The sequence below is a fragment of the Somniosus microcephalus genome, chromosome 32 (genome assembly GCF_052327205.1).
Source record: "Somniosus microcephalus isolate GS21.2 chromosome 32, FLI_Smic_1.0, whole genome shotgun sequence".
NCBI lineage: Eukaryota > Metazoa > Chordata > Chondrichthyes > Squaliformes > Somniosidae > Somniosus > Somniosus microcephalus.
This window is the reverse complement of record NC_141018.1, coordinates 7,835,304-7,850,404: the sequence shown is the minus strand read 5'-3', so window position 1 is coordinate 7,850,404 and position 15,101 is coordinate 7,835,304. Positions and strand designations below refer to the sequence as shown.

Sequence of the window (15,101 nt, the reverse complement as noted above, 5' to 3'; positions counted from 1 at the left end):
CTGCCTTCTCCCCATAGCCCTTGATCCATTTAGCCTTAAGAAATATATCTAACTCCTTCTTGAATATATTTAATGAATTAGCCTCAACTGCCTTCTGTGGTAGAGAATTCCACAGGTTCACTACTCTCTGGGTGAAGAAATTCCACCTCATCTCAGTCCTAAATGGCTTACCCCTTATCCTTAGATTGTGACTCCTGGTTCTGGACTCCCCGGCCATCGGGAACATCCTTCCTGCATCTAGTCTGTCTCGTCCTGTTAGAATTTTATAAGTTTCAATGAGATCCCCTCTCATTGTTCTAAACTGTAGCGAATATAAGCCTAATCGACCCAATCTCTCTTCATGTACGACGTCTACTTTGAGCTGGTGAATAAACCTAGCCAGTGCAAGCAGTTGTGTGTGTGCACTCGTGTATGTGTGCATGTACATGTGTGTGTGGATGCAGCATATGCTGTGCCTGTGTGCTGTGTCTGGACACGCACATGTGTGCTTGTGGGTAAGGGTGCATTTGTGTATGGGTGCGTGCGTGCGTGCGTGCCTGATTACGCTTACCCTCTGGTCTTGGTAGCATTGGAAGATTAAAGGTGTGCGTTAGTCTACATGCGTCATTAAGCAGTGTACTGATTTCTCCAGCACTCTGAGGTTTGATAAAAGGTTGGATGGACCAGTGGGTCTGTTCCTGTCCCTCACTGCTCGTAGCTGTCTCAATTCGCTAGAGTATTTCATCTGCAAGGTCAGACAATATTTATTTGTATTACATCCTCTACAAAGGAGACAAGAGCTGGCCTGGATTGGATGACCATTCTGCTAATTACAAATGGGATTGCAAAGAGATATGCAAATGACATTGCCTTATACAGCCGTGCAAACTCATTACAAGTTCTTGCGACTGGGAGTAAGAATCGCTCACCCTTGCCAAGCTCCGCAGGAACCCTCGCTTACACAACCAGTGTTTTACACACAGCCTTAGATGTGTTTTGATCAAGTATTATTGTGACCATCGTTAGCATTATTTAGCCTCTGGTGAAGATCATTGGCAAAAGAGCCAGAGGGGAGTTTGAGGAGAATTCTTTTTACGCAGCGAGTTGTTGTGATCTGGAACGCGCGGCCTGAAAGGGCGGTGGAAGCAGATTCAATCGTAACTTTCAAAAGAGTATTTACTTGCAAAGGAAAAATGGTGATGGGGAAAGGGCAGGGGAGTGGGATTAATTGGACAGTTCTTTCAAAGAGCCGGAACATGCACGATGGGCCGAATGATTCTGTGATTCGAATTTATAAAGTAACAGTTGCATCCTCAGGAAGGAGGCAGAGCATCAGTTCATTTGCCTGCCTTGAAGAATTCTACAGTTGCCCTTTCTCCTGAGGGGCTATTATTGCACCAACATCACTAAAACAGATGATCTGGTCATTATCACATTGCTGTTTGTGGGACCTTGCTGTGCGCAAATTGGCTGCCGCGTTTCCCACATTACAACAGTGACTCTTCAAAAGTACTTCATTGACTGTAAAGCGCTTTGAGATGTCCGGTGGTCGTGAAAGGCGCTATAGAAATGCAAGTCTTTCTTTCTTTAGTCTAAAACTGAAATGCGACATAACATATTTTTTATATCCTATTAAAAGGGCACACACTTCCTGTCCATAAACCTTATTTCTTGTCGTCATGATTTTTGGCCACACCTCGTGTCAACATTTCCCATTGAAAAGTGCTATGTCAACATTTCCCATTCAATCTTGCTATGTCAACTGTCATGGTGTCACGATGTAGCTGCAGGTACTGAGAAGTAGGTGGTTGTACTGAGCGAGCTGTCCAAAACTCTCCCCCAATTCTATCACCATTGTGCATGTAAAAAAAAAAATACATCTATCTACTGACTGGGCAATGCAACCTACTAGCTTGAATAAAGATTGCAGCGCATTTGCCAGGTGCTCCTGAGCTCGTCTCTGGGACAATGTTGGCTCTACCTGCAGAGCTAGGACTCCCTCGCCTTTCCTTTTCACGGCAGGTCAGGAAGTGGAGATGGGGGGAGTGAATTTTATGAGCTCCTTAGGGTCGCCAACTCTGGTTGAACGTATTCCTGGCAGTCTCATCACATGTCCTGCCCCCACTCTCCTGCCATTGGTCGGCCAAGACCGCCACTCCCCACCCACCTTCCCATGGCCAATTGGAAAGCGAAAAGACTCATTACCCAATCAAAAAGTATTTTTTCCCCCCATCCCTAATATTTTTGTAACTAATAAACAGAAGTGTTCAAAGAAAATGAAATTTTTTAACTGCCCTATGATGTTTCTCCCGGGTTTGCTCACTGCAGACTAATCTTCAATTCCTGGTGACTCCAGGCCAATCCTGGAGGGCTGGCAGCCCTGGAGTGTGCGCCGAGGGTGAGGTACCTCACCTGCCGTCAGTCCATGCCAGGAAACAGCCGGTTCGCTGCCCGGGATTTGCCAACAGCCGCTGAGACTCACTGTTAACAGGGAATAGACCTGGAGAGGGGATTCCACGATCTAGTGCCACCAACGCAGAACGGGAGCTGCTCGAGTGCACAATCGATTCATTACCCGATTGATTTTTTTGATGTCCCTCACCCAGTGCAGAGCGAGCAAGGAGCGCGAGCACTAGCTACCTCACTCCTGATTGACTCGGAACGGTATCGCCAATTCTAACTCCCTCTGCTCGGCTAAAACCGCGAGGCCCGGGAGGTAATAGCAAAGCGCTTCACTTACCGCCCCGCAGCCATCTTAAAGCTGGGCGGCTGAGGATCCCGGAGTCATTTTTAGCGTCTCGGGGGTGCGGTTCAGTATCTAGAGCCTTTCACGGCCTCAGGACGTCCCAAAGCGCTTTACAGTCAATGAAGTACTTTTTTTGAAGTGTGGTCACTGTTGTAATGTGGGAAACGCAGCAGCCAATTTGCGCACAGCAAGCTCCCACAAACAGCAATCTCATAATGACCAGATAATCTGTTTTTATTATTTTGATTGAGGGATAAATATTGGCCAGGAGACCAGGGATAGCTCCCCTGCTCTTCTTTGAAATAGTGCCCACAGGGTCTTTTACGCCCACCTGAGAGCGCAGACGGGGCCTCAGACAGTGCAGCACTCCCTCAGTACTGGGCTGGAGTGTCAGCCTGGATTTTTGTGCTCAAGTCTCTGGAGTGGGACTTGACCCCACGACCTTCTGACTCAGAGGCGAGAGTGCTGCCCACTGAGCCGCAGTTGACCACCAACACAGTAGAAGCTGTCGGACCGGAGCCAGGAGGCTCTCCGAGGTAAGTAAGTCACAGAGCTTAGTGGGGCAGGAGGACCAGGAGTTCTCCTTACAACCCCACAAGATGAAGCCACTCCAGGCTCCATACCCACCTCCCCCTGCGATCCCCGAATCCACCCCCATCCCCCAAACGACGTACCTTGCTGCTTGCAGGAACTCCCGATACAGCGGTGGCCCAAACCCAGCGAACTGCCCCTGGTTCGCCCCACTTAAATCGAGGCCTCGGCCGTTAAAATGGACCGGGCCTCTTTCTACACCCACCCCGGTCGATCTGCGCAGCGTATATGTGTATATATTTGTAACGTATATGTGTCAGTAAGTTTTTCAGAGACTGGCTATCAGCCAGGGCGAGGGCGCGAACCTCCACTGCGATTGCGGTGCTGAGAGAGCGTCATTAGGATGTATGTGCCATACTTCAGGCCCCGTTTCAGGCAGCTATTGGCCACAATAGCAGACTTCATCAGGTCAAGTGGGAGTTCACCCAGCCTTTCCATCTATCGATCTCTTTTTCCCCTTCTTCCAACTGGCCCTCTACTCAGTAGCAATGTTGCCGCTAATTTGTTTGTTGGGTGCGTGGCCCATTTAATTTCTCTGAATTCCCTGAATTAGTTGGATTTTGTGAATGGTGGAGGTCAGCAGGAAGAACTGGGGAATAATTGAGCATTGAGCTCACAGGGCAGGGAACCCCCCCCCCCTCGAGCTTCATTCAACCTTCCTCCCCAGCGCAGTGCCTCTGAGGGGCACCTCACCATGTCAGGAACCACAGGCATGAATGTGTGTTCCATCGCTCAGTGTATTGGAGGCCCAGGAAGCGGTAACCTCAGATTCAATCACACATATTTACCACATTCGGCTCTCACCACATTGCACATTCGTCAGAGTGAGCAGGTGCAGTTCGCTCACAAGTCATGGACAAAGCACCTTTTGTAAATTGTAAATCAATCATGTTAAGCCACAGCACATACCCACAAGCAGAGTGCAAGAGCTTCTCCTCCTGTTGCAGCTTTTTAACCCCATTGCATTTTTAGCATTCAGTGAATGTCTAAAGGGAATTGATGCTATTGAGTAAGAGCTGAAAGTTAAACCAAGTTCCTTTAATGGACTCCCTTCCCCCGTGGACACTTTCATGGACCATCCAAAATTCATTTGAGTGCAAGAAATGAATGGCGTCATTAACGGGATAGGTAATGGTGAACGGTTTTCGAAGAAGGCACCGCAGGTTTTTATAAATGTTATAGAGGACCAATCAGTGGCATCACGGACAAAGCACAATCTTCAACAGTGCAATGATGAGGTTGTTGCGTTTGTCAGAGGAGTTGGACATCCTGCTAGAGTGATGGGATGTCATCAATGATCGATGGGAAACAGGCCAGATGGTGATGTCATGAGGTCACCAGTTTACAGCAGCACCGGAGAAAGTACAAAAAAGATTGACCAGGCTGGTACCAGAACTGAGAGGTTATAACTATAGGAAAGATTGACCAGGCTGGTACCAGAACTGAGAGGTTATAACTATAGGAAAGATTGACCAGGCTGGTATCAGAACTGAGAGGTTATAACTATAGGAAAGATTGACCAGGCTGGTACCAGAACTGAGAGGTTATAACTATAGGAAAGATTGACCAGGCTGGTACCAGAACTGAGAGGTTATAACTGTAGGAAAGATTGACCAGGCTGGTACCAGAACTGAGAGGTTATAACTATAGGAAAGATTGACCAGGCTGGTACCAGAACTGAGAGGTTATAACTATAGGAAAGATTGACCAGGCTGGTATCAGAACTGAGAGGTTATAACTATAGGAAAGATTGACCAGGCTGGTACCAGAACTGAGAGGTTATAACTATAGGAAAGATTGACCAGGCTGGTACCAGAACTGAGAGGTTATAACTCTAGGAAAGATTGACCAGGATGGGGTCTTTTCTCTGGAAAAGAGAAGGCTGAGGGGTGACCTGATAGAGGGGTCTTTAAGATTATGAAAGGGTTTGATAGGGTAGACACAGAGAAGATGTATCCACTTGTGGGGGAGTCCAGAACTAGAGGACACAAATATAAGATGGCTACTAATAAATCAAATAAGGAATTCAGGAGAAACTTCTTTACTCAGAGTGGTGAGAATGTGGAACTTGCTACCACAGAGTGGTTGAGGCGAACAGCACAGATGAATTTAAGGGGAAGCTAGATAAACACATGAGGGAGAAAGGAAGAGAAGGTTTACGCTGATGGGGTAGATGAAGTTAGGTGGGAGGAGGCTCGTGTGGAGCAGAAACACCGGCGTGGACAGAATGGCCTGTCTCTGTACTGTAAAATTCGATGTTATTGTATTTAAATTGGAAGTGATCCTGTGACGAGCACGCCTCAGGTGTGTGCCCTCCAGCAGCTAACATGGCCACTGTGAACACCGAGCCTGCACCGACAGAGACACCCAAACTCTCCAAAAGGGCAACAGCATCCAAAAAGCGGTAAATCTACATCAACCTGAGGAACTGGGTAGAGGTCTCACACAAGTGCTGTACAGAGCAGGTGTGCATGCAAGTGCTGGATGAAAAAAGACTTGTATTTCTACAGCACCTTCCACAACCTCAGGACGTCTCAAAGCGCTTTACAGCCAATGAAGTACTTTTTAAAGTGCAGTCACTGTTGTGATATGGGAAACACGGCAGCCAATTTGCGCACAGCAAGCTCCCACAAACAGCAATGTGATAATAATCTGTTTTACTGATGTTGGTTGCAGGATAAATATTGGCCAGGACACCAGTGATAACACCCCTGCTACTCTTCGAACTAGTGCTGTGGGATCTTTTACATCCACCTGGGAGGGCAGATGGGGCCTCGGTTTAACGTCTCACCCGAAAGACGGCACCTCTGACAATGCAGCACTCCCTCGGTATTTGACTGGGCACATCAGCCTAGATTTTTGCGCTCGAGTCCCTGGAGTGGGGCCTGAACTCAGAACATTCTGAGTCAGTAGGCGAGAGTGCTGCCCACTGAGCCACGACTGACACTTGAAGCCCAAGTCAAAGACAAGGAAGATCATCGGAGGGAATGTGATAAATAGCTGGCTGCAATAACTAGAAGTGGGTTCTCCGTTCATTCCCTGGGCACACTACAAAGTTGCCTAGGTATCTGGGTAAGTGAAAAGAGGTTCTTTGGGACATTGGGAGACTGGATAGGCACTTGAGGGAAATAAACTTATAGGGCTACGGGGATAGAGCGGGGGAATGGGACTGACTGGATTGCTCTACAGAGAGCCGGCACGGACTCGGTGGGCCAAATAGCCTCCTTCTGTGCCGTTATGACTCTATGAGACTAGAGAGAAACACTGAAACCAAAGAGTGAAGAAGCCCCAAAAATATAACAGTTCTTGTGGTCATGCAATGTGTTAACAAGAGGGGGAAAACTCAGAAAACAACATCTAAACTTGCTCAAACCTTGTTGTGTGTGTTCTGCACAATCTTTACCCTGTGCTCCTACATGAAAATGGAATTAGTTTCTATAACCCAGAAGAGGTCTCCACTGCGATAGGACAGCAAGACCCAATTTGGGCTTCCCCCCCCCCCCCCCGTGTTCTTCTGTTCATGGCCCGACTGAAGGATTCATAAGAAGACAGAGACCCTGATGAATCAAAATCTGCATCTTTGTCCACGGCCTTTTGAATGACTATACTCAGATTTAACCATTAACTCTAGTTAGACAAATGGAAGCAGGATACTACTACAGGGTCAAGTATATTTACAGCAGGATTAATACAGAGAAGCAAAAAAATGAACTACAACATTATTACAGTGCAATGAACAGCCTAACACAAAATTACAATTCAAGGAGCAACTTAAACAATATTAAGGTGTAATGACCTACCCTGCACACTACTGCAGTGCAATGACCAACCCTGCACACTACTGCAGTGCAATGACCAACCCTGCACACTAGTGCAGTGCAATGACCAACCCTGCACACTAGTGCAGTGCAATGACCAACCCTGCACACTAATGCAGTGCAATGTCCAACCCTGCACACTATTACAGTGCAATGACCAACCCTGCACACTAGTGCAGTGCAATGACCAACCCTGCACACTATTACAGTGCAATGACCAACCCTGCACACTAGTGCAGTGCAATGTCCAACCCTGCACACTAGTGCAGTGCAATGTCCAACCCTGCACACTAGTGCAGTGCAATGACCAACCCTGCACACTAGTGCAGTGCAATGTCCAACCCTGCACACTATTACAGTGCAATGACCTACCCTGCACACTAGTACAGTGCAATGATCTACCCTGCACACTAGTACAGTGCAATGACCTACCCTGCACACTAGTGCAGTGCAATGATCTACCCTGCACACTAGTGCAGTGCAATGACCTACCCTGCACACTATTACAGTGCAATGACCAACCCTGCACACTATTACAGTGCAGTGACCAACCCTGCACACTATTACAGTGCAGTGACCTGCCCTGCACACTAGTGCAGTGCAATGACCTGCCCTGCACACTAGTGCAGTGCAATGACCTGCCCTGCACACTAGTGCAGTGCAATGACCTGCCCTGCACACTAGTGCAGTGCAATGACCTGCCCTGCACACTAGTGCAGTGCAATGACCTGCCCTGCACACTAGTGCAGTGCAATGACCTGCCCTGCACACTAGTGCAGTGCAATGACCTGCCCTGCACACTAGTGCAGTGCAATGACCTGCCCTGCACACTAGTGCAGTGCAATGACCTGCCCTGCACACTAGTGCAGTGCAATGACCTGCCCTGCACACTAGTGCAGTGCAATGACCTGCCCTGCACACTAGTGCAGTGCAATGACCTGCCCTGCACACTAGTGCAGTGCAATGACCTGCCCTGCACACTAGTGCAGTGCAATGACCTGCCCTGCACACTAGTGCAGTGCAATGACCTGCCCTGCACACTAGTGCAGTGCAATGACCAGCCCTGCACACTAGTGCAGTGCAATGACCAACCCTGCACACTATTACAGCGCAATGACCAGCCTTACACTAAGAGTATCAGAGATCTCCAACAGGAGGCATTACACTGAGGGCAGGAGGAAATTTAATAGGAGAAAACTGGATAAAAATATATTTAAAAAGATAAACTGCAATTGATTTAAACATTCACTTGCCCTTGTCCGTTTAATCTCTGCGAGACTTTACGCTGCAAGTTGCTGTTAGTGGGAGATTGAACTGGTGCAGCGCCCGCTACAGGGCATCTGGGATCGGAGAGAACAGGCCGTCTCCTTAACCAATCAGACAGAAGGATTCTGAAATGAGCAGCGCACGGACTGAGAGGGAAGTATAAATTAACGTGGATAAATTTAATGTCAAATCAGGTACAGAAAGAAAAAGAGAGAGGGGGGGAAAGTCCCATGCTACAGACTCGAGCACAAAAATCCAAGCTGACATCCCAGTGCAGTACTGTGGGAGTGTTGCCCTGTCGGAGGTGCCGTCTTTCGAATGAGACATTAAACCGAGGCCACGTCTGCTCCCTTGGGTGGAAATAAAAGATCCCATGGCACTATTTTGAAGGAAAGCAGGGGAGTTACCCACGCTGTCAATATTTATCCCTCAATCAACATCACTAAAACAGATTATCTGGTCATTATCACATTGCTGTTTGTGGGAGCTTGCTGTGCGCAAATTAGCTGCCGCGTTTCCTACATTACATCAGTGACTACGGTTTAAAAAGTACTTCATTGGCTCTAAGCACGGTCGTGAAAGGCGCCATATAAATGCAAGTCTTTTTTTCTTTTAAATCTCCAACAATTAAAACCTGAAGGAATGAGACTCGACACTTGTAATAGTTAATTTTCAGTACCAGAGAGGTCGATCATCAGTAATTAACAATAATCACGTCATTAAAAAAGTACTGAGACAGGAATGGACAAGACTGAACTTTGTGGCGAGTTTACTTCATATCTACCGCACAAATATTGCAATTTCAATGGCGAGCCAGACAGCGAGATGCCACTTTCACGAGGCCAACGGTGGAGCGGCGCAACTCGGACAGCAACTTATGGATATTTGCGTCTAACCGCGGATCTGCCCCACGCCTGAAGTTTCTGAGGCATTTTCACTTAAATAACGGTGAGCGCCATTAGCTTCACCCTTATTCTGACAGCAATTTTTGGGCCAATAATTTATGCAAAGTAACAGACATTCTGTTGGATGGCCGAGGTCGGAGCCAGTTTATAGTTAGCGCCTGAATAAAGCTCTGTTGTTACTGTTTGGCACAAATACAAACCAACCTTTTCAGCCGTCAGTATCAATTATTACACACGAGTAAAATTTAAGTCACTTGAATCACAACCAACATTTGCAGATTTCACAATCCAGCTTCTCCTCACTGAGTTTCAGATGCTACTAATTAGCCTCATTTCCCAAGAGGAAAGAATAATTCCAAGTTGTTAGGGCAGTGAGAAGCAGAATTACAGGTCTGTAATTATCTGAAGGCGGAAACGTCAAGTAAATTGTGAGAATTATGCCTCTCGTATTAAGCATACTGCGCCAAAACAGATTAACCTGTAGGAATTCCCTTCCGCGTAAGTGCACTATCTGGTGCAGCACGGAGTCACACAGACCAGAAAGTCAAAGGTGGCATTGCTGATCTGGGCACAGTTGGCAGATGTCAGTCGAGTTGGACGGCATGGGGGGGGGGGGGGGGGGTGGTTGGGGAGGTTACAATTGGTCTCTGCACTCCCTGATCAGGGAGAGAGACAGAGAAAATAAATCAGACAGGGCATCAACTCCGGGTGACTATGCTGCTGGAAAATGTGTGGATGGCGAGTGCGTTAAGGACTGGGCCCAGCTGTCATGGCTCTGTGGTCGAATGTCCAGCCAATGGGCACTTGCATGACAGACGGATACAAAATAGTTACTTGGGCGAGGTACTGAGGTCAGTGGGTCAGTGAGTCCGCGGTGTGATCGCAGGGGGCGAGCGGGACTGCAGGGGGTGAGAGGGACCCCGCGGGGGGAGAGCAGGACTGCAGGGGGATCCCATGGGGAGAGGCGACTGACCCCACCAGGGGGGGGGCGAGAGGGACTGCAGGGGGATCCCACGTGGGGGGGGGGGGGGGCAAGAGAGGGACTGCAGGGGATCCCATGGGGAGGGGTGACTGACCCCACCGGGGGGGCGGGGGGGGCAAGAGAGGGACTGCAGGGGAATCCCACGGGGGGGGGCAAACATAGAAACATAGAAGATAGGAGCAGGAGTAGGCCATTCGGCCCCTCGAGCCTGCTCCGCCATTCAATGCGATCATGGCGGATCATCCAAATTCAGTACCCTGTCCCTGCCTTCTCCCCATATCCCTTGATCCCTTTAGCCTTAAGAAATATATCCAACTCCTTCTTGAATATATTTAATGAATTGGCCTCTACTGCCTTCTGTGGTAGAGAATTCCACAGGTTCACCACTCTCTGGGTGAAGAAATTCCTCCTCATTTCTGTCCTAAATGGCTTACCCCTTATCCTTAGACTGTGTCCCCTGGTTCTGGACTCCTCGACCATCGGGAACATCCTTCCTGCATCTAGTCTGTCCAGTCCTGTCAGAATTTTATAAGTTTCAATGAAATCCCCTCTCATTCTTCTAAACTCCAACGAGTATAAGCCTAATCGACCCAATCTCTCCTCATACGTCATTCCTGCCATCCCAGGTATCAGTCTGGTGAATCTTCGCTGCACTCCCTCCATGGCAAGAACATCCTTCCTCAGCGAGAGAGGGACTGCAGGGGGATCCCACCGGGGGGGCGAGAGAGGGACTGCAGGGGGATCCCACAAGGGGGGGCGGGGCGACAGACCTCACGGGTGGGCGAGAGGGATTGCAGGGGGATCCCATGGGATGGGCGGGGGCGGCGAGGGACCCCGCGGGGGTTTGGTTACAGGCTGCCTCGAGAAGTGGCCAGTTGTTGACGGGTCTCATTGACTGTGTTGGATTGTGCCCGGTGCTGCTAAGATTGTGTGTGGTCCAAGTCCAGCCCCTCGCTTCCAGCACATTACAACCCATCGGTCCAACTGAAGCATCATTTTTAGGCAAATGCCAACCATAAAATGGAAATAAACCTTTGAAATATCGATCCACACAGAGCCATTTTAGAAAATAAACTGACCTGTTCACTTTGGGTTTTGAAAATAACAGATAATTTGATCTGTGTTAAAGGCAAACGTGTTTTTATGATGTGATTGCATTTGCAAAACTAATAAAGGCCATTGAATGGGGAATGAGGATGAGCACCCACACTGGAACATAGCTACGAGCCAGTTCCACCTCTCACTGATGCCGCGGCTACAATGTAAAGGCACCCCAAGTTCACTTTACTGGTTTTGAAAATGTAATCACGTTTCAGCTTTTACAGTGTAAATGCAACCTGGATTAGATCCGGAGGTAATCTCACTCCAACCCACCCCACCCCACCGTCTGGCTGCTATACACGGCACAGAACTAGCCTCAGTGCAAAGCGGAGACTATTTGGCACCTTGATCTTGCAGTGTGAAAGTGATGGATAGATACTTGGTACAAACAACACTCGCACTTAACTGCAGTCTGACTGCTACTGTGCGGTGCGGGAGCAGCCTGTGTTCCGTGCGAGTGAGCTACTGGGCAATGTGATGTGAAATATGCAGTCTGTAACTGGAAAAAAACCAAGAAGCACTCACCAGTGTAACTCCAATCAGATGCTGTAAAAAAAAAGAAAACGTTAATGAAATCAAATCATGAATATTCACATTCGGGATGAGGTCCGTACACACTCAAACACAACAGGCCGGATCTTGCTGGGAAATGACACTCGCCGTTGTTTGTGTGCAAATCAGCCAGCGAGTTCAGGGGATTGAGAGACACGCCGGGAGTTGTGAATCTCTAGAACTTGCTGCTCCGCTGTTTGCTTCGCACGAATGGCATCTCGGCCTCAGACTCCCCGTTATTGTTAGAACTTGCTGGATTTGCATGTTAATTGCCCATTAAACTCGCCACAGATAGCTAGCGCTGGCAATTAGGAGCGTAAGTAGCTTTTTAACAACATGGTCAGTGTTAATGCAAAAGGGAACAATTTAAAGTGGTCAATCTCATTTCTGCAGGTAGTAAATTGTTGGAGATTTAAAATTACGTTTTTTTTTCTTACTTTTCCTTTCTGTCTCTTTTTTCCCTCTCTCTCTCTCTCTCTCTCTCTCTCAATCCAATCTTTCTTTCCCGCTCATTCTGTACCTGATCCAATCCTCCTTAGATATGGGAACGGTGCCAGAGGATTGCAAATGTTACACTCCTGTTTAAAAGAGGAGGGTGATAAACCCGGCAACGACAGGCCAGTCAGCCTAACCTCGGTGGTGGGAAACTTTGAGAGAGGTTAATCTGGGAGAAAATTAATTGGCACTTGGAAAAAATATGGGTTAATAAATGAAAGGCAGCACAGATTTTACTAACTTGATTGAGTTCTTTGATGCAGGAACAGAGAGAACTAAGGGTACACGTACACAAGTCAGTGGCAGGGCAAGTTGAGAAGGCTGTTAGAAGGGCATACGGGATCCATGGCTTTATAAATAGGGGCACAGAGTACAAAAGCAAGGAAGTTACGCTAAACCTTTATAAATCACTGGTTAGGCCTCAGCTGGAGTATCGTGTCCAATTCTGGGCACCACACTTTAGGAAGGCCTTGGAGAGAGTGCGGAGGAGATTTACTGGAATGGTACCAGGGATGAGGGACTTCAGTTATGTGGAGAGACTGGAGAAGCTGGGGTTGTTCCCCTTAGAGCAGAGAAGGCTAAGAGGCGATTTGATAGAGTTGTTCAAAATCACGAAGGGTTTCGATAGAGTAAATAAGGATAAAACATTCCCAGTGGCAGAAGGCTTTGTAACCAGAGGACACAGATTTGAGGTGATAAGAACCAGAGGCGACATGAGGAAACAATTTTTTTTTAATGCAGCGAGTTATTCTCATCTGGAATGCACTGCCTAAAAGGACGTTGGAAGCAGATTCAATAATGACTTTCAAAATGGAATTGGATAAATACTTGAAGGGAAAATTTTGCAGGGCTGTTGGAGGAAGAGCGGGGGAGTGGGACTAATTGGAGAGCTCGTTCAAAGAGCTGGCACAGGCACGATGGGCCGAATGGCCTCCTTCTGTGCTGTATCATTCTATGATTTGACTCTAATTCACCCTACTTTCTTCTCTGCCCTTCCTCTGCTTATTTCTCAATGCTTAAATCTCATTGGTTAAGGAGATAGACTGTTGGTCCCGTCATTCACGGAGGTCCCAGTTGCCCCGTTATCAGCTCGCACTTCCAGCAAGTTACGGTACAAAAACTTTTGAAGGGTGCAGGGAAAAAGTCTAACTAAAGCGGCACACCGCAAGATGCCCCACTCCAGCAAGATCTGGCCCGGTCGTTTTGCCTGCGGACAGACTTTGTCTGAGAGGAATTCGAGTCCATTGAAGCATGAACCCTCCTGCAGCAACTGCCAGTGTCTGAACAAGCAGAAGCCCCTTGCTGCAATTCACAACAAAACATTCATCAGCACTTCAGTAACTTCACACATCTACAGAACCCCTTTAAACCCAGGGTAATATACACAGAGCCCCTTTAAACCCAGAGTAGTATACACAGAGCCCCTTTAAACCCAGGGTAATATACACAGAGCCCCTTTAAACCCAGGGTAATATACACAGAACCCCTTTAAACCCAGGGTAATATACACAGAGCCCCTTTAAACCCAGGGTAATATACACAGAACCCCTTTAAACCCAGGGTAATATACACAGAGCCCCTTTAAACCCAGGGTAATATACACAGAGCCCCTTTAAACCCAGGGTAATATACACAGAGCCCCTTTAAACCCAGGGTAATATACACAGAGCCCCTTTAAACCCAGGGTAATATACACAGAGCCCCTTTAAACCCAGAGTAATATACACAGAGCCCCTTTAAACCCAGGGTAATATACACAGAGCCCCTTTAAACCCAGGGTAATATACACAGAGCAATTTCTCCATCTCACAGACCTGCTTTGTTCTGTCAGCATGAAGACCCCACAATCTGTGAAAACCCCACACTAGAAACTGAAACCCTTCCCAACCGGAGTGAAATCACCCACAATTAAACTGAGAGTAGCACGTGGAAGTGAAGCCCCTCCACCCTGGGCGAAGCCCCCCACCCCGCAGACCCCCCCACTCCGCAGACCCCCCCACTGACCTCCAGACCCGGCCAGGACGCGGCTCCTCAGCCCCAGGAGATGCAGCAGGAGAAGGAGGAGAGCCGAGCCGCAGATCCGCCCCGGAGACATGGTCCAGCTGACCAGAGCTGCGCTACTCTCTCTGACTCTGTTCTACTCTGCCGGCTCTCTCTCTCTCTCTCTCTCTCCGGGCTCCCTCTAGCTGGTGGCTGGGCTGGCGTCAATGGGCGTTGCCTTGTGCAGCTGCCGGACTCTCTGTCCGACCGGTTCAGCGGAGAAGTTGAAATCCCCAAAAGATGCTCAGTCTTTGAGAGCCGAATGGGGCAGCTCCTGTAACCTGACCTCTCCCCATTCTCAGGGGCCAGGAGATACTTGAGCTCCGGGCGACTCTCCACCAGTCTGTCTCCACTCACTTTCCATTGATCTCTCTCTCTCTCTCGCCATGTGCTTATTGTTGCCTTCACTCCCACAGCCACTCATTCTCCTGCTAGTTTCAGCAAACTTTCCAGAATGGAACAGTTTTGGACCAGATCCAACTCGGGGCAAAGAACAAAAACTGGAAAATACTCAGGGGGGGTCATTTTATCTTTCAGTTAAAGGGGTGATAGCTAATTACCGCCTGTTATGCACATTACATCAACATTAATGGGAAGGGAACGGCGGGAGTATAATGGGCGATTAA

General features: G+C 48.2%; 1 protein-coding gene across 2 annotated transcripts in view; it reads right to left on the bottom strand.

Moving 5' to 3' along the window:
- ca12 (carbonic anhydrase 12) overlaps positions 1-14,745 on the bottom strand; it is a 90,883-nt gene extending 76,138 nt beyond the window's left edge. For both annotated transcript variants that reach the window (XM_085972052.1, XM_085972053.1), the window contains exons 1-2: positions 14,440-14,745; positions 11,914-11,934 (exon numbers count right to left, since the gene is read on the bottom strand). In XM_085972052.1, the coding sequence (XP_085828178.1) occupies positions 11,914-11,934; positions 14,440-14,530 (112 nt within the window). In that variant the 5' untranslated portion in view covers positions 14,531-14,745. The remainder of the gene's footprint in view (positions 1-11,913; positions 11,935-14,439) is intronic.
- Between the last annotated feature and the right edge of the window lie 356 nt (positions 14,746-15,101).